The 19,802-nt window shown below is 50.2% G+C and overlaps 2 protein-coding genes across 2 annotated transcripts in view; one reads left to right on the top strand and one right to left on the bottom strand.

Moving 5' to 3' along the window:
- LOC130044373 (zinc finger protein 45-like) overlaps nt 1-19,802 on the top strand; it is a 203,019-nt gene that overhangs the window by 150,472 nt on the left and 32,745 nt on the right. The window lies entirely within an intron of this gene.
- LYPD5 (LY6/PLAUR domain containing 5) overlaps nt 7,930-19,802 on the bottom strand; it is a 30,998-nt gene continuing 19,125 nt past the window's right edge. Inside the window, exons 2-5 of the mRNA XM_056137108.1 lie at nt 11,558-11,677; nt 9,667-9,843; nt 9,323-9,469; nt 7,930-8,411 (exon numbers count right to left, since the gene is read on the bottom strand). Coding sequence (XP_055993083.1) covers nt 8,152-8,411; nt 9,323-9,469; nt 9,667-9,843; nt 11,558-11,621 — 648 coding nt within the window. The 5' untranslated portion in view covers nt 11,622-11,677 and the 3' untranslated portion in view covers nt 7,930-8,151. The remainder of the gene's footprint in view (nt 8,412-9,322; nt 9,470-9,666; nt 9,844-11,557; nt 11,678-19,802) is intronic.

The following is a 19,802-nucleotide window of genomic DNA, read 5'->3' as shown; positions in this document are numbered from 1 at the left end:
AGCATTATAAATGTCCCTGGGAGAAAGAGCCTCTCCCTGAGTTAATCTCCCCCAAAGAATTGCCACTGCTGGAATGTTTTACCTCTGTAAATGATCAATCACACAGACATGCAGTCCTATACCTCTGCCCCCTTCAGATGTTATGTAAGTATGCTAACAGCTCTGTATTAAACAGGCCATTTTTACCATCAGGCTGTGATCCCCCGTCTCTTTGTCTCTCTGCTGGAGGGACCTGAGGAGAATGGGAGGTGGCTCTCGGCCACTGAACCACGCATTGCTGCACCCATGCTTTGTGAACTCACAGTCATCAAAGGCTAGAGAGTGGCTGAAAGGGGCAAGTGGACTATGAGTATTTGGGAGGGATATTGACACTTTGGCAGTAAGAGTAGATTTCTTTGACTTTCTCAGCAGGTTAAAAAAGAGTGTGGCTCAACAGCTTAATTTTTTTCTTTTGCTTTTTTGAGTCATACCTAGCAATGCTAAGGAGTTACTCCTTGATTATGCACTCAGGAATTACTCCTGGTGGTGCTCCAGGGACCATATGACTATGGGATGCTGGGAATCTAACCCAGATCAGCTGTGTGCAAGGCAAACGCCCTACCCCCTGTCCTATTGCTCCAGTCCCTTAATTTTTTTCTTTTTACCACACCTAGCGATACTCAGGGCTCATTACTGGCTCTGTGCTCCGAGATCACTCCTGGTGGGCTTGGGGGACAATATGGGATGCTATATTAGAATCTGGGTTTGCCAAGTGCAAGCCAAGTGACCTCCTCGCTATACTATCCCTCCCGCCTTGGCTCAATAGTTAAAAAAAAAAGAAAAAAGAAAAGAAATAAAATGAAGCCGGAGGCCAGAGCAATAATACAGAGGGGACGGTACTTGCTTTACACATAGCTGACCTAGGTTCTATCCCAGCATCCCGTATGGTCTCCTGAGCCCCTCCAGGAGTGACCTGTGAGCACAAAGCCAGAGGTTCACCTGATGTGTGAACCCCCAAACCAAAAACCCCCAAACCAAAAAAAGACAATAATAACAACAACAACAGTACAAAGGGGGTTCAGGAAACCTCTGACCTGCAGACCCAGTGCACCCCTGTGTGCTGGCATGTGGACAAGGGCAGAACCCCTTTGTTCCTCCCACCCATTTTTATCCCCCATGGCTGTTTCCTCCAGGTCAGTCTCCACTGGGGTTGATCAGTAACCTAAAGAATCCCTGAGGTTCAATAACCTCAAGAATTCAATAACCAACTTGAATTCCTGAGTCACTCTTGCAAATGAACTCACCACTGAAGTCACCACTGGCCTGGTGACTGGGGGTGGGACAAGGGGTGGGGGGAAACTTGGATATTGCAGCCAGGGAGTGAGAAGAAATAACCTGGGGTCCTTGCTGGGCTTCTGAGGTGGGGGAGAAGTGAACCCTTACCCTGCCCAATCCAGTGCTCTCCTACACTGTCCCAGGGGGAGAGCTCAGGACTGGGGTGGAATTGACCCCGGGAGGGGCTTGTGCAAATCTGAGTGTCTTTATTTTTTTAACTGAATCACAGTGAGATAAACAGTCACAAAGCTGTTCATGATCAGGTTTCAGTACATCAACCATCCCTCCACCAGTGTACATTTCCCACCACCAATATCCCTAGTTTCCCTCCTGCCATTCCCCACATCCCCACCAGTCTGAGTATCTTTACTTTGACTCAGTTTCGGTGAACTGAACTCATCATTCCCACCAGCCACCAGGAAGTGTGCAGCTCTTCCTCATCCTCTGGTTAATGGAACAACTGCTTACTACTTTCCCACTCCCAAACCTTCAAGTCTTTATTTCATTTTATTATTATTTTTAAAATAATAATATATTATTTAATATATTATATATAATTATCTATTAAAACATATACAATATTATATTATCTATAAAATGATATATTATTAATTATGTATAATAATATATTATATTATTATATTATGGTTTTGCCTGACTGATGTCGCTGTTATCCCAAAAATTCCAAATGGGATCAGACCACCGTCTCCTTCGTGCAAAATTCTACTTCACAGAGTGGGGAGAAAGGAATGCAAAGTTTAAGAAGAGAACTCCCAGAACGACCACCAACTGGGAGCTCTTTGGCTCTGTTGTGGCAACATGGGAAGATACCATCATTGACAACATTGATGAGGAATACGATCGACTGGTTCAGCATCTCCATGGTTGTGCAAGGAACGCCAAGATAGAGATAGCCACAAAAAAACGCCTGTCTTTGAAAACTCTTGAGCTTATATACCAACGTGGCTTGGCGCATGCCTCAGGCAACCGCAAGTGAACGTCCGAGCTCGCAAAGCAGTGCAGAGAAGCGATCAAGGAAGACCTCAAAAAGAGAAGAGCAGCAGTGCTGGTAGATGCGGCAGAAGCCGGGAAAAGCATTCGTAACGCCCGCCTGTCCTTAACCAACTACAAGACCAAGATGACTGCCCTCCGATGTCCTGATGGATCTAGCACATCTTCCAGAAGGGCAATGGAGAAGATTATTCATGACTTCTACTCAGATCTCTTTGATAGCCACGTCCACCTGCCCACATACCAAATTCTGCAGGACGGATTTGTCGTTCCCTTCCGAAATCCGACACGCCATCTCGTTGGTAAAGAAACGAACAGCAATCATGTTTGGTCTATAGTCTACTTTCAGCATGCTTCTCCCATCCTCATGGTGTTTCACTAATAAAAATTAAAAAAAAAAAAAGAAACGAACAGCACCTGGCCCAGACAAGGTCAGACCTGAACACCTGAAGAACCTGCCATCAGTACTCATCAATACACTGGCTCGGCTCTTCACATGCTACCTGTCTGAGTGCAAGGTTCCATCCCAATGGGAAACCAGCAGGACTGTACTACTATACAAGAAGGGAGACATCCACGACATTGGAAACTATCACCCAATCTGCCTATTGTCTGTCATCTACAAGCTGTTCACTCGAGTCATCCTGAATAGGATTGGCAGAACACTAGATGAAGGACAACCATGCGAGCAAGCCAGGTTCCAAAAAGGATTCAGCACCATTGACTATATCCACACGATAACCAAGCTCATTGAGGTTTCTCGGGAGTTCAAGATGCAGCTGTGTCTAATGTTCATTGGTTTAAAGAAGGCCTTTGATTCTGTTGAGATGGAAGTGGTCATCGAAGCCCTAGCCAATCAGGGCGCTCAAACTCAATACATCAGGATCCTCCGTGAGCTGTATTATGGATTCACTACCAGGATCTCACCATTCCACAAAGAAGTGATCATCGATGTCAAGAGAGGGTTTTGTCAGGGTGATACTAATTCACCGAAACTCTTCAGTGCCACCCTCAAGAACATCATGCGATGACTGGAATGGGAAGGAATGGGAGTGAAGATAGATGATCAGTAACTGCACCACCTCTGCTTTGCTGATGACATCATTCTAATAACACTAAACATCAGCCAAGCAGCACAAATGCTGACTGACTTTGACTGTGAGTATGGAAAGGTCGGATGACAACTGAATCTCACAAAGACAATGTTCATGAGAAACAGTCTTGTTCCTGATGTTCCATTCACTCTCAATGGACTGACCATCTCCGAATGCAACAGTTATGTGTACCTAGGTCGAGAAGTCAACATGACGAATGACCTGTGTTGTGCAGGAGGAAAAGAGCGGCTTGGGATGCCTTCAAGACCGTTGAAGAAATAACTACGAGGATGAAGAACCTCCAGCTCTGAGCACATCTCTTCGATTCCACTGTTCTTCCTGCATTAACATATGCCTCAGAGACCTGGGCCCTATGAAAACAGGAAGAGAACGATATTTGGGTCTCTCAAAGAGGAATCAAAAGAGCTATGCTAGGAGTATCACGCTTCACTCAAATGAGAGAAAGAATCTGGAGTTCCGACCTCCATCAACGGTCAAGAATCAGGGACGCCGCCTCTTTTGCCAAGACATCGAAAATCAGATGGGCTGGACACGTAATGAGATTTGAAGATGACCGCTGGACTAGAGCCATTACTGACTGGATTCCATGGGACATCAAAAGATCGCGTGGCCGCCCATCTATAAGATGGTCAGACTTCTTCATCAAGACCCTGAATGATCGGTTTGAAGCTCTTCGTGTTCCTAGAACAAGCAGATGCCATTGGGCTACGCCAGCATGCAACAGGGATGAATGGAGACATTAATGGCGCCTGCTCGAGAAAATCGATGAGTAACAGAATATCAAGTGATCAAGTGATTATTTTTAAAAAATAAGCGTAACCTCGGGGCTGGAGCAATAGCACAGCGGGTAGGTTGTTTGCCTTGCACGTGGCCGACCCAGGTTCAATTCCCAGCATCCCATATGGTCCCCCGAGCACCGCCAGGAGTGATTCCTGAGTGCATGAGTCAGGAATAACTCCTGTGCAACGCCGGGTGTGACCCAAAAAAGCAAAAAAAAAAAAAAAGCATAACCTCTATCAGAGTTTAGGGATTAGGAACCTCTCCCTAGGACACAGGCCTGACCAATTGGGGCCCCAGGAACTGCTCAGACCCCACTGTTCTGGGGGCCTCCAGGCCACTCCCTGCAGTACCAGGGATTGAACCCAGGGCGTCACACATGCTAGGCATGTGCCTGGCCCCCCTCTTCATCTTTGAGTCTTTTCTTTCTTTCTTTTCAGCTTTTTTGGTCACACCCAGTGATGCTCAGGGGTTACTCCTGGCTCTGCACTCAGGAATCACTTCTGGTGGTGCTCGGGGACCATAAGGGATGTTGGGGATCAAACCCAGGTGGACCGCATGCAAGGCAAAAACTCTTCCTGCTGTACTATCATTCTGGTTCCCATCCTTGAGTCTTCTTCCTCTCACACCAGTACGTCAAGTCTCTCTCTACCACAGTCACCCCTCTCTTCTTCTCCCACTCTCTGTGCCCCACCCCACCCCAGCACCCCTCAACTGGACAGGCATGGCAGTTGCTGCCCAGGGTCCATTCTTACTACCGAGATCCTTGAAATCTGCCAAGCATCTTCACCAGAGGACAGGCTGAACCTTCACTCCTCTGATGGCTGAGGGCAGGTTGGAAATGCTTTAAGAATGAATTTTGCACATTGGCTTCTGAGGTTAGAAAGTGTGAAGGGTTCAGCTCTGGGGGCTTGTTCAGGGAGACCACATAGAATAAGTGTGGTTTACTTTTGGGGTTAGAGTGATAGGACAGAGGGGAAGGCGCTTGCCTTGAATGTGGCAGACCCAGGTTCGATCTCTGACATTCCATAAGTTTTCCCAAGCATCACCAGGAGTAATTCCTGAGCACAGAGCCAGGAGTAAGCCCTGAACACCATCAGGTGTGGCCCAAAACACATTTAGTGTATCTCCCCACCAATGCACAAATTCTCTCCCTCAGGCTTGTGCACCCTTCTGCGCTCAGCACTCTTATGTTGCCCCACTGTGTAAACTCAAAAAAGCCAGCAGCAGCAGCGGCTCTATCTCTCCCACTGCCAGCGTTCGGTAGTCTCACACCGGTTCCCCCACCCCGGGGAGGTTGATGGCGATGGGCAGGTGAAGGAAGGAACGAGGGCCAGGCTGGTTGGTCTAGTTGCAGTTTATTCCATTCCCATCTCCATTCTCCTCTGATTCTCCTTCTGCGTCTTCCTCCCCCATGCTACTTCATTCTCCTTCCCGATCCCCCTTCTCCTTCTCCTTCTCCTTCTCACTCTTACAGTCTAGTTAAATCCCAAAGCATGAGGAGTTGGGGTAACAATTACACATAGGTGTGGTCACAATCAATAGAGGTAAAGTTCTTTCCCTTGGAGAAAGCAGCTTCTAGGACAGATACTCTCTCAGCAGGACGACCCACCCTAGAACGGAATCCCCTGGGTGTGTTTCTCCTCTCCTTGTCCAACAAACATATAAGCATACATAATATAAATCATTTTGTATAAATACAGTAAGAAATACCTTAAGCTTATAGAATTGCTCTCCTAGGGCCTTCTTGATCTCAGACTACAGTGCTCAGGCCAGATAGTCTTTCCTATCCCTAGTAGGGTCCTAGTCTCGTCGTTACTTTTGGATCATGACAGCATTTGTCTATGATCAAGCTCTTAACTTATAGTTAAGAATTGTGACACTTTGGCCTGACCCATTTCGATGCCAGGGTAGCTCACAGCTTGCCCTGGGTCCATTCAGTCCCTCTTCGGGACCCTGCTTTTGGGGTGTTAGGAACCAAGGGCAACTGAGGCTTATGTCGAGAAAGCAGATGCCTGGGAGTGAATAATATTCAGAGCCAATTAAATCCTAAGTTACAAAGCATAATATTAACAGTCTTCCTGTATCTATACAAAAAGGGCATTGCTTTAAAGTAAACTATTCAAAAGACATAAGGATAGGAGAAAAGCAGTATTAACTTACAATACAAGTTCAGTGTCCTGGAAGGATCTGCCTTTACAAACTAACAGATTCTGATTAGGGGAAAAGTTGATTAACTGGTTGGGGAAGAAAGCATAGAGAAGTGGCTATAGTTAAAGGAAGGAATGAAAGTGACTCCAGAGCACTGTGATGGGTGTAACTTGATAAACCTAAGCTCCTCGTGGCAAGGGAGAAAGAACAAAGCAATGTCATCTATAGCCCCCCCCCCGCCGCCCCCCCCCCCCCCCAGCACTCAACAGAAGCCAAACCAATTTGCTGAGGTTTATTGAGTCCTGGAAGCAAACCAAGAGAACCTTGTTGGCCTCCTCAGCACCAACCCACTGGGTCGCACTGGGTGTGAAGAACGACAGATGATTTGTGCAAAAATAAATTGTGTGTGTCGGGAAGCTACAGAGATAGGGTCATCTATTCTACCTCTCCAAGTGAGGTTCTTTTTTTGGGGGTGGGCACACCTGATGATACTAAGGCTTACCCCTGGCTTTGCACTCAGGAATCACTGCTAGCAGGGGTCACAGATGCCGGGGATCGAACCTGGGTCAGCTGTGTAAAAGGTGACCACCCTACTCACTGTACTCTCTCCGGCCCCTCTTTACAGGAGGTTCTAGAAGAGTGAGGAGCAGTTTGCTCACCTGCATGATTGATCATGGGGGGGTCTTTGGGGCTGTCTAGGGCTAGCCAGCTGGGGTGGGAGTTACCCCAACTCCTTCTGCACCCCCAAACCAGGTAAAATTTGTGAGCTCTTGAGACTTTTTTTTTTTTTTTGCTTTTTGGGTCGCACTCGGAGATGCACAGGGGTTACTTCTGGCTCTGCACTCAGGAATTACGCCTGGCCGTGCTCAGGGGACCATATGGCTTGCTGGGAATTGAACCCAGGTCGGCTGCATGCAAGGCAAACGCCCTACCCGCTGTGCCAGCCCTACCCGCTCTCCAGCCCCCGCTCTTGGGACTTTTGACTCTGAGCGCCTGTTCACCCAGCATGTCTTTTCTCCTGCCAACTCCTCTTTCACCAACATTTTGGGGTTTTGCTGAAGGGTGACTTCCTTCAGGAAGTCTCCCAGATCATCCCTGATCAGAGTGGAGAACGTTGCTGGGTTCAAGGGGATTCCTGCCAAATCAACCGACACCCACTCGTGCCCTTGTTTGCGTGGAGGGTTTTGCTGACCTTTCTGGGCTCTCCCGCCACGAGATCTGCAGAGATCTGCAGACTTCTGCACTCTCCTGGCCTCTCCTGCGGCTGACTCAGGTTCTCGGTGTTTATCTCATTCAACCCGGGCCACAACCACTGTGGTTCCGGCGGGTGTTTTGCATTTTCCTGTGAGGAAACAGGTGCAGAGAGAGGGGAAGGCCGGTCGGCTGGGCAAGGGAGCCTTGCAGCGAGGCCCAACACTGCCCTCTGGTGGCCGTCACCAAGATGCGCACAAAGTCCGGGTCAGCGTTGCCGGCCCAGGGGCTGGCGGCTGGGGGTCAGGAAGGCCGGCTGCCAAGGTGGGCGGGGTCCCAGGGCCTGGGCGTGCGGCAGCGGAGTAGCTAGTGTGGGGCGACTCGCCCCGCCGGTCAGGCTGCGGCTGCGCGCCCCGCCCCGGGATGCGAGGGGCCTGCGGTGTCTCCTGCAGGACAGGTCCAGGCGGGGCTGCAGGAGGGGAGGGGAGCGGGCACCGGGCCTGGCATCCGGTCCCGGGGAGCCGCAGGGCGCGGGCCGGAGCTGGGAGGAGGGCTGCGTGTGCTCTGTGCCCCGCCTCCGGGTCCCGATGGTCTAGACGAGGGCGCGGGGGCGTCCGGGCGCGCAGGCCAGCAGGACTGCCAGGACCAATGCGGGGGCGTGGGGCGCCCGCCTAGGGGCGCTGCCTGTCGCGGGGTTGGGCTCGAAGGTCTGGCTGACGGCGTCGCGGTTGCACAGCTGACCCTCACAGCAGGCGCCCTGGAGGTCGATGTTTGTCCAGGGGCTGCTAGTGCCTCTAACGGTGCAGGAGGGCCTGTGGCAGGTCCTGATGTACACGGGCACCGAGAAATTGCCTAGGGGGGACATGGAGGAGGGTCATCACCCAGGGACACAGCTGCCTCCGACTCCAACACCCACCTCTGTCCTCAGACTGCTTTCCACTCCTCAGATCAGCGCCTCCCTCCTCCCGCAGACCAGTGTCCTCCTCCCTCAGACCAGTGCTACCCTGTTCCCTCAGGCTAGTGTCTCCCCTCCTCCCTCAGACCAGTGCCACCCTCTTCTCTCAGGCCAGTGCCTCCCCTCCTCCCTCAGACCAGTACCACCTTCCTCCCTCAGACTATGCCTCTTCCCTCAGAACAGAGTATGCCTATTCCCTCACACCAGGATCATGCTTCCTCCTTCAGACCAAAGCCATTCCTTCTCTTTCAGAGCAGGGACTGTGCCTTTTCCTTCCAGATCAAGGTTATGTCTCCTCTTTCAATCTTCTTTTTTATTCCCCGCTTTTTGGGTCATACCCGGCGATGCACAGGGTTTACTCCTGGCTCTGTACTCAGGAATTGCTCCTGGCGGTGCTCAGGGGACCATATGGTATGCTGGGAATTGAACCCGGGTTGGCCGCATGCAAGGTAAAAGCCCTATCCACTGTGCTATCATTCCAGAACCTCTTTCAATCTTGAGCCATGCCAGCGTCATGCCTCCTCCTTCAGACCAAAGTCCTGCCTCCTCTTTCCTTTCTTTAAGGGGGGGTGGCACTTGGGGAACCATTTGGGGTCCCAGGAATTGAATCCAGGTCAGTCACATGGAAAGCAGATGCCCTGGCTGCTGTATACAGCTCTGGCCCCCGGTGCCTCTTCTTTCTTTAGTGCTGCGTCTCCTCCTTCAGAGATGGACCATGCCTCCCTGTCAGGTCTGTCTGGCATGGCTCCCCGCCCCCACCCTGCCTGCACCCCCTTTTCCAGATCCTCCCACTCTCCCAGCCTCTCACCAATGTTCATTCGGCCGTTGCCCTGGAAGCAGGCACTCTGATCCTGGTGACACTGGACTTTTCTGGACTTTTCCAGGGCACAGTCCTCAGGGTGGGTTCCCACACAGGCGTAGCACTCGGTGCCACTGAGCGTTGGGGGATTGGGTGCTGGCAAGAGAGAGCAGACACATACTCAGCGTGGGACCGTTGTGCAGGTTGAACGATGCACAGGTGACTGGTTGTTTAGTATACCACCAGGGGGCGCTTCGCTGAGGCCATGCCTCCTCCTGGAGACAGGTGGAACTTCACACCCCTGACTGTCCCACTGCCCCACCCCCTTCCACCAACCGTGTCCTGTGACACACCTGGACTCAGGTTGGGGATGTCATCATGGGACAAAAGTCTGTTGTTGCATAAGTCGGTCCCACAGCCCAACACCCCTGAGTAGTCAGGCGGCAGCGCCAAGTCGTTGCTCTGCATCACACCGGTAACTGGACCTGTCCAGCAGCCCTTCTGCACCATGGTCACAGAGGCGCGGTACCCTGCAGCAGAGCCAGGAGAGGGGGTGGGTGTTGCTGTGCCACAGTTTCCACCTGTCCTGCCCCACACTCTGGCTGCCCCCCAACTCCCCCTTCCTCTCCCTCCTCCTTCCCTTCCCTTTAGGATTCTCCCCATTCCCAGCCCCTCCTCTGCTCTTCCTCCTCCCTTCAACCTTCCTTTCTCACCACTCACTCTTCCCCCCTCACTCCTTCCCTCCTGCTTTCTGTCCCTCCTGACCTCTCCCCTCCAGCAATTCTAACAACTCTTTACTGTCATCTTCTCAAGCCCCTATCCCTTTCCCTCTCTTCCTGTCCCTTCTCTGATCTGGCTCTCTCTACCTTTATCCTATTTCATACCCCCAACCCTTGGCTGGCTGGCTCCTTCCTTCCTTCCTTCCTTCCTTCCTTCCTTCCTTCCTTCCTTCCTTCCTCCCTCCCTCCCTCCCTCCCTCCTTCCCTCCCTATCTCCCTCTTCCTCTATCTCTTTTTCTTTCCTCTCTTTTTGGGGGGAGGGGCGGACACACCCTGAGCAATGCTCAGGTGTTAATCCTGGCTCTGCACTCAGGAACTCCTCCTAATGCTCAGGCAACCAATCGGATGCTGGGGATTGAACTCCTGGTCAATCATGCCAGGTAAATGCCATACCCGCTGTGCTACCTACCGGCCTTACCTGCTCCAGCTCTCTCTCTCTCTCTCTCTCTCTCTCTCTCTCTCTCTCTCTCTCTCTCTTTCACTCCCTCCTACCCTCCCTCCCTCTCTCCCTCTCTCCTTCCTTCCTTCCTTCCTTCCTTCCTTCCTTCCTTCCTTCCTTCCTTCCCTCTTCCTTCCTTCCTACCTTCCTTCCTTCCTTCCTTCCCTCTTCCTTCCTTCCTTCCTTCCTTCCTTCCTTCCTTCCTTCCTTCCTTCCATCCTTCCTTCCTTCCTTCCCTCTTCCTTCCTTCCTTCCTTCCTTCCTTCCTTCCCTCCCTCTTCCTTCCTTCCTACCTTCCTTCCTTCCTTCCTTCCTTCCTTCCTTCCTTCCTTCCCTCTTCCTTCCTTCCTTCCTTCCTTCCTTCCTTCCATCCTTCCTTCCTTCCCTCTTCCTTCCTTCCTTCCTTCCTTCCTTCCCTCTTCCTTCCTTCCTACCTACCTTCCTTCCTTCCTTCCTTCCTTCCTTCCCTCTTCCTTCCTTCCTTCCTTCCTTCCTTCCATCCTTCCTTCCTTCCTTCCTTCCTTCCATCCTTCCTTCCTTCCTTCCCTCTTCCTTCCTTCCTACCTTCCTTCCTTCCTTCCTTCCTTCCTTCCTTCCTTCCCTCTTCCTTCCTTCCTACCTACCTTCCTTCCTTCCTTCCTTCCTTCCTTCCTTCCTTCCCTCTTCCTTCCTTCCTTCCTTCCTTCCTTCCTTCCTACCTTCCTTCCTTCCTTCCCCCTTCCTTCCTTCCTTCCTTCCTTCCTTCCTTCCTTCCTTCCTTCCCTCTTCCTTCCTTCCTTCCTTCCTTCCTTCCTTCCTTCCTTCCTTCCCCCTTCCTTCCTTCCTTCCTTCCTTCCTTCCTTCCTTCCTTCCTTCCTTCCTTCCTTCCCCCTTCCTTCCTTCCTTCCTTCCTTCCTTCCTTCCTTCCTTCCTTCCTTCCTTCCTTCCTTTCTTCCTCCCGGCTGTGCTCAAGAGCCAGCTCTGCCCCCTACCGTCTCTTTCTGATCCCAGACACACCCTTCTTTTCTCACCAACCCCTGACCTCACCGGTGTCCAGGGACAAGACTGCCTCCGAGCATCCGCGGGGACAGGAGACGTGGTGGAACTCCATGCCACTGAGGTCAAAGGGGCCAGAGTAGATGTGTTCATAGCTGTAACACTTCTGGGCTGAAGGGAGGAGCAGGGGAAAGGTAAGAGGGACAGGTGTGCTTCAACCCTGAAAGCTTGGCCACACACTCTGCAGGGAGGGCAGCCGGGTGCTCCTGCGGCTGCCCATGCTGCCCATGGCTGTCCACCTCTCCAGAAACTGCACCTGCCTATCCGGTTGGGTGTTTCTGTTGTTTATTTGCTTGGTTTTAATAAAATAATCTGTTCTAGTTCTACCCCCTCCCGGAAGGCCTCTAAGATTTACACAAGGGGGAAGTGATTCACACCTGCTCTGCCTGTCCTTCATCTCAAGGAAACCCATCATATTTAGTAGCATGAAGAGGTTTTTGAGCGAAAGCACCAGTGGAGGCAGCGCAATGTATAATCCTATTTTAAAAACACATAGCAGACCCCTAAAGAGAGGCACAATCTTGAGGTCTAAACAACAAAACAGGCCCTCCCCACCAGGCCCTCAGCCTCCTCCCTCAGACCCTCAGCCTCCTCTCTTAGACCCCCCAGCCTCTTCCCTCAGGCTCCTGGTCCCTCTTCCCTCCAGACCCAGGAGTCCAGGTCCCACCCCCTCAATCCCTCAGACCCAGGAATTCAGGCCCTATCCTCCTCCCTCAGACCTTAGAGTCCAGACCCCCAGCCTCCTCCCTCAGACTCAAAAGTCCAGGTCCCACCCCCTCAATCCCTCAGACTCAGGAACACAGGTCCCAGCCTCCTTACTCAGACCCAGGAATCTATACCCCCAACCTCCTCCCTCAGACCCTGGCGTCCAGACCCCTAGCCTCTTCCCTAAGACCCAGAAATCCAGACCCCCAGCTTCCTCCCTCAGACCTTAGAGCTCAGACCCCTAGCCTCTTCCCTAAGATCCAGGAGAGAAGACCTCAGTCTCCTCCCTCAGAGCTGGAGTGTGGGTCCAACCCTTCTTACCCGGGGACTCCGTAGCGCGTGCTGGGGTGAGGTGGAGCACAGTCCCCCAGAGGCAGAGGCAGAGCAGGGTGGTGGAGGGAGTACCCATGACGGGTAGTGGAGCTGCTCCTGCTGGCGTTGCTGCCCAGCTGACTGTCACAGGACACAGTGCCCTGGCATCTGAGCAGCCCGGCCGGCCAGGGCTCCTCCACCCCGCCCTGCGCTCCTCTGATCTCCACCTAGATAGTCACGAGGAATCCCGGGTCTGGATTCCCAGGGAACAGGGAACAGGGAACAGGGAGGAGGGTGTCAGAGAATTGGCTTCAGCATTTGCATGAATTGTGGACATCTCTGTTCTGCGACTCCTGATGAGACCTCTGGATTTCCCTTCCCTTCCTCCTTGGAACCCACAGCCGCAGGTTCTGGGACACATAGCTCCAATACCAGGGTTCCATCTTTGGACCCCCCAAATCAAGCATGACTTCTCCTCTAGACCTCTGACCCCCATCATCCACCTTTCTGTCTCCCTCACATGAGTCCTCTGGTTAGCCTGTCTCCCCACTGGATGGGAACCCTGCAGAGGCCCTGAGGATGTTTATGAAGTTGGATGAATGAATGATTTATGGAACTGATGAACGTGCAGACTCAGAGACAGAGAGAGTGACACCCAGAGACCATTTCCACAGGCGTATGAAACTCAGAGACAGGGACACAGGGACATGGATAGTGACACCCAGAGACCATGTCCATGGGAGTATGAACTCAGAGTGTGTTTAGGCCACACTTTACCATGTTCAAGTATTACTCCTGGTTCTTCTCAGGAATCACTCCTGGCAGGACTTGGGGCACCCTGTGCAGTGGCATGAATTGAATGGAGGTTGGTCATATGGAAGGCAAGTGCCTTAACTGCACCATCTCTCCATCCCTACCTTATTTTTGCTTTGGGGTCACACCCAGCAGTGCTCAGGGATCTCTCCTGGCTCTGCACTCAGGAGTCACTCCTGGTGGGCTTGGGGGGCCCTATATACCAGGGATTGCACTCAGTTCAGGTATGTGCAAGGCTGCACCTTGCCCGCTGTACTGTCTCTCGGGCCAAAAATGCAATTATATTTTGCCACATCCAGCAGTGTTCAGGATGGCTCTGCGCTCAGAAATTACTCCTGGCAGTTTCAGGGGACCGTACAGGCTGCCAGGGATCAAACTCGGGTCGGCTGCATACAAGGCAAACACCCTCTCCACTGTAGTATTGCTTCAGCTCCATGACTGTGTTTTTAATATGAGGAGAGAGAATAGATGGAGAGGTGATATCCCCTCTTGGGAACATGAAGGACACATTGTTGTCCGTTGACCAGGACAAGAGCCACGTGGACATTCAGACTCAGACCCACTGAAGACAATGGGCTGGATATCCCCACAGTTGCTGTGACCTGAACAAGGACCTTGGGTCTGTGTCCACTCACCTGTCTGTCTGGAGTCAGACTCTGAGGAGCAGGTCGGACCATAAGCCGAGACCTAGTTGCTGCCCCCAGTTGGCTGGGAAGCAGTTTATCATCTGGAAGAGACTCTTCTAGGCAGGGGCCTGGTGATAGTATTGCAGGGAGGGCGCTTGTCTTGCATGCGGCTGACCAGAGTTCGATCTCTGGCATCCCATAGGGTCCTCCCTGGTACCACCAGGAGTGATTCTTGAGCCAGGAGTAAGCCTGAGCATCCATGGATGTGTCCCCCAAACAACAGCAACAACAATAACAAAATTAACTCTCCCTAGGAAAATTGATACATTTTGTTTGTTAACAGCCACTGGACACTTTGGACACTCACAGTGGACCTGGAATCTCACAGGTAAAGCATCCCAAATCCTCCTCTTGCCAAATCCCTGCACCTTCCCCAAACCAAGTTTTGGGGCCCCCCAAGTACTACTGAGGAACCTGGGGGAACCCTCCAGTCGATGTGCCTAGGGTCACTCCAGCAGTCTCAGTTCCTAGGGTTCCCACACATAAGGCCTTGACATCAGCCTCCCCAACCCCCTCTGCCTTCCTCACCACCACCACCACCACGCCAACTGGACATCTGAATTCTTTCCAGTGCTTTCCTCTACCTCCCAAGCAGACAGAGTTCAACTGGCAGGAGAGATGCCCAGGTTCTCTGAGCACCTCAGGGGACAGAGTTGGGCTGAGTCAGATCCAAGCCTGGAGGGTGTTGATGGGGGACGTGCTTTGGCCTGTGGGTGTTCCCCCAGGGGTTCATGGCAGCCAAGGCATGGGCAAGTCCTGCATTCCTGAACCCATGTCAGCATCAGCAGATTCCAGCTTCCACCAGGCTCCCTTTTTTGATGATTTCATTTGTCATTATCATGATAACGATCCTGCTGACAGTTTCTAGGGCCCACGCCCAGCTGGGATAGGGGGCACGTGGAGCTGGGGATTGAACCCAGACTCTGATGCACTCATGCCAGGCATGTCCTCTTCTACTTGAGCTAGCTGTCTGGACCTTTCTTTCCTTCCTTCCTTCCTTTCCTTCCTTCTTTCTTTCTTTCTTTCTCTCTATTTTTGACATTTGAAGATGATTTTTAAATTTTATTTTTATAAGGTTGTTAGTGATGATTTATCACATTCAATATTCCAACACCAATTCCTCTACTATTATACCTTCCAATCATCTTTATTTCCAATTTTTCCAATCACCACCCAACCCGCACCAATTGCAGGCCCTAAATAATTTATTTTGTATTGCTGTTATGAATAATTTGCTAAAAATGATCAAAAAAGATTTCCTTAGAAGAAAGTATGTGAAGATTGTTGTATCTCACCCTGGAGCCATTAAACTCTTGTATAAGAGATTACTAACATCTTATTACAGGTGAGGCCTAGTGTGCTAAGATTTTCTTAATCGTGATTTGTTGCGTTCTACTTTACAACCCATCCAATGTGGTGTGCTACACCTGGAATATCAGTGGTGTAGAGCATTAGATGTCGTGGTTACGTGCTCCAGGAATTCTAAAATTTTGAATGGGGTGATACAGCTGGAGTTAAATTTTTTAACTGGATGGTGACTTTTGGGTCCGGAAGCATCTCTGCAGCTTGCTGATCTCTTTTGAGATTTATTTATTATCATTATTATTATTTTTTGCTTTTTTGGGTCACACCCGGTGATGCACAGGGATTACTCTTGGCTCATGCACTCAGGAATTACTCCTGGAGGTGCTTGGGGGACCATATGGGATGCTGGGAATCGAACCTGGGTCTGCCGCGTGCAAGGCAAATGCCCTACCCGCTGTGCTATTGCTCCAGCCCCTGAGATTTATTTATGATTCTCTGGATCATGGCCAGCTAATGAGCTTATATGGTGCCAGAGGCAGTTTTTGGGTGTGACTGCCAGGCTCCTGGAAGAACAGGGAGGGGGGTGGAGGGAGGTAACCCATCCCAACTCCGTTCAGCTGAAATAATTATGCAAGAAAAATCCAGGGCTTCCCCCCCCCCCCCACTGGCTTGGTCCCTAATACTTTGCAAAATTGAGTTTGATGATGGAAATAGTTTTATAGTAGGTTTCTATTTTCCAAATGCAATTCTCCTCTCCTCCCTCTTTCTTCTCCCCTTTTTTGGTTGGTTTTGCAAGGGGGGAGGGTCATAATTTGGTTCTAGGGTTCACCAGAGACCTTATGGTTGGGGTGTGGCTGGATGATGCTTTAGTATGTAGGGCGGTGACAGGGATCAAACTCTGGACCTCACACCTACCTGGCAAGTTCTCCACTGCTGAGCTATCCCCAGGAGTTCAATTTTCTCTCTTGATGTGTTAAATTGGGTTACTATTAAAAGTCAGCATTTTCTCTTATCTCTTTTTTGGCAGTGTTGGGAATTGAACCTAAGGACCCCTCATCTTCCCATACCAGGCATGTGCTTTACCACTGAGCCTCACCCCTAGACCACTTTTAACATCTTAAAACAATCTGTAGGTAACAAGACATGAGAAGTGAATAATATTTTTATAGAGATGACATTTTAAAACAATAACAAGCAATTTCTATAATACTATAATGAGCAGACTATTGTGTAACACTCATTTCCGCCCACCAACATTCTTTGTAGATTACTAATGGTAATTGGGTGTAAGTTCTGGCACAGTGATTTATACTGAGTGAAAAGACACGTGGGTTTTAATTGGAATCTGATCATTCTGGTCTGGTAGAGTCAATAGCAGAGAAACTATGAGCAGCAATAGGCATCATCATATGCAGTAAGGTTAAAAAAAAATATTGGGCCAGAGCAATAGGGCAATCAGGTAGGGTGCTGGCCTTGCACGAAGGTTCAACTGAACCTGGGTTCAATCCCTGACATCTCATATAGTATCCTGAGTCCCACCAGGAGTGATCCCTGAGTGCAAAGCCAGGAGTAAGTACTGAGCACTGCCAGGTATGACCCCAAATCCATAAGCAAACAAACATGTTTAAGTGAATTAGTACAGTGGGCAAGGAACTCATCTTGCATGACCTGACCTGCTTTAAGCCTGGGCCCCGGATAGGGGCCCCTGGGCACCACCAGGAGTGGACCCTGAGCACAGAGCCAGGAGGAAGCCCTGAGCACCTCCCTCTTCCCCCAAATAAAAGATGTACTGAAAATTAAATACATAAAAAGATGTTCTGTATATCAGGTGGAAAAGTATCTCCTTGTTTAGAAGCCTCGGGTATTTTACATGATTTAGATGATAATATTTGCATTTTCACACTTTTTTTTTTTTTTTGCTGCCAACACTGTTGGAACAAGATGCTTGACTTGACTGCCATCTCTTGGAGTGTGATGGCAATTAATTGTCAATCAGAGCACTCAGCAAAAGAACAAGAATAATTTAAAAAAATCATACTTTCAGGCATGTGGCTGACCTGGGTTCAATTTCTGGCACCACATACAGTCCTGTTAAGCCCCACCAGAAGTAATTCCTGATTACAGAGCCAGAAGCATATCCTTATCACCATAGGGCATGCCCCGCCCCTCAAAAAAAGGGAAAAGTTACCTATCAAAGTAACAAGTTTGTCCTGCTGTGAAAATAACCTCCTTGTGTGTAGAACTTCTGTGCAGTGCCCAACATGAACAACTGTCCAGGAGGACAGTGGTGAGCCACACACAGATGATGTGCATGTGAGGTCGGGGGGATGGCTCTTGATATACGGGAGCTGAGAAGGCATCGAGGAAGAGATGTTCAACAAGGAACAGCAGAAGACATGCCCAAGGAGCATCTTGGGCTGTAGAGGGGAGTGTATTTTTTTCATTTTTTATAATTTTATTTATTGAATCACTGTGAGAGCAGTTACAAAGCTTTTGGGTTTAAGTCTTGGTAATACAATGAAACACCCATACCTTTACCAGTGCCCATTCTCCACCACCAAAAACCCCAGTATACCCCCATTCCACACCCTCCCCCTACCTGTGGGGCAGATGATTTTCACATTACTCTCTCTCTCTACTTTGATTACATTCAATATTTTGACACCAGACCCACCATTATTATTTGGGATTTTACCCCAAACACTCAGATCTGCTGAAAAGGCAACAGCAGACAATTTGTTTTCTAGTTCTGGTTATGAATAACATATGATGTCGCGTGGCTGCAGTAGTGGCTGCGTGATTTTGAAATTCCGAAATTTTAACAATTAAATCTGGAGGGATTACTGCCAAAAGCCACTGCGTTCTGAGATTTGTTTCCGAGTCTCTGGGATCATGGCCATTAAGCAGCTTGATCAGGAGCCAGAGAGACCATTTGTGGGCAATGACTTGGGGTCTCATTGGGACAGGAGGAAAGGGCCGGCTCCATCCCCATCCCGTGAGGCTCCGCATGTCTCATCACTGCGGGCCCAAACCTGACTGTCCAATGGCTAGAGGGGAGTGTATTGAACCATCTGAATGGATGGGTCTTGGGGAGGCAAATTGAAGTGTCCCATGTTGGAAGGGACTCAAACTCTAAGCTGAGAGACCCAAGTTCCACCCTGGGTTCACTGCACGTCCTTGAGAGAGCCACTCCTTCTCCCTAAGTGTGAGTGATAAGGGCAATCGAGAACTGAGAATGAGGCTGCCACCAAAATCCATGTGCAAGGCCCCGTATCCCTGGAGGAGTCAGGGAACATGTAGTTCAGGTGTCTTTTGGGATGCCTCCTCAGGTCTGCTGTCCCAGCTCAGTTCCCTACTGGAGATATGGTGTCGTGAGCATTGGACTCTTGGGGGCTGAGGTGCTACTTTTTATGCAGACAGAAAATAAAAGACAACTGTAATTAAAAAATCATACTGGGTGATGTCTGTGACTCATACAAATAACTGGGGTCCAGAGAGATAGTTACAGGGGTTAGGGAATGTGCCCTGTCTTCCACTGACCCATGTTCAAGCCCTGGCACCACACAGGGTCCCCTCAGCACCATTGGGAGTGAATCTTAGCACAGAGTCAGGAAAAGCCCTGTAGGACTTGGCCGACCAAACCAAAACCAGTCAAATAAAGAAAAGGGTTATTAAAAATAAAGGGTTTTATGGAGCTGGGGAAGGGCTGTTTTAGCTCTCTGATCTTGGGGCTGTCTGTCTCTGATCTTGGTCTGTCTGTCCTCACTTCTGACTCCATTTGGTCTGTGTGCCGGTGGGGTCATGGGGACAAAGACGTCCAGAAAACAGTTGCTGGTCACAGCTTAGTGTTGCTGGAGCAGGTGCACAATTTGGGGAGAGAGGAGGGTGAATCATCTCAGCTCTGCAGATAGCTCCCCAGGACCTTCATTTCTGTCTTGCATCATCTGTATTTTTTTTTGTGGAGGTGGGGGGGCAATAGTAGTGTTCTTGCCTTGCATGTAACTAATCCAGGTTTGATCCCCAGCACAACATATGGTCCCCTGAACGCCACCAGGAGTGATCCCTGAGGGCAGAGCCAGGAGTAGGTCCTGAGCACTACTGTTTATAGCCCCAAAACAAAAAATACAAAAAAACCCACCACAAACACAGTATCCCAGACACCAAACAGAACCCCCAAATTCACTCCCAATTCAATACCTGCCCATCTGACCAACTGTTAGACTCTGCTCCAGTCTCTCATACCCAACTAAACTCCTAGTCCCGATTGTTGGGATTATTCCTACGAACTTTACCTAGGATTTGTGTCTGGGGTGTGTGTGTGTGTGTGTGTGTGTGTGTGTGTGTGTGTGTGTGTGTGTGTGATGTCCACCACTCAATCTGTGTTTCCTCCCATCCCCATTTCCTCCCACTCTGAA

Source organism: Sorex fumeus, unplaced genomic scaffold (genome assembly GCF_029834395.1).
Source record: "Sorex fumeus unplaced genomic scaffold, SorFum_2.1 ptg000122l, whole genome shotgun sequence".
Lineage (NCBI taxonomy): Eukaryota > Metazoa > Chordata > Mammalia > Eulipotyphla > Soricidae > Sorex > Sorex fumeus.
The sequence above is the reverse complement of the archived record's forward strand: the minus strand, read 5'-3'. Positions and strand labels throughout refer to the sequence as shown.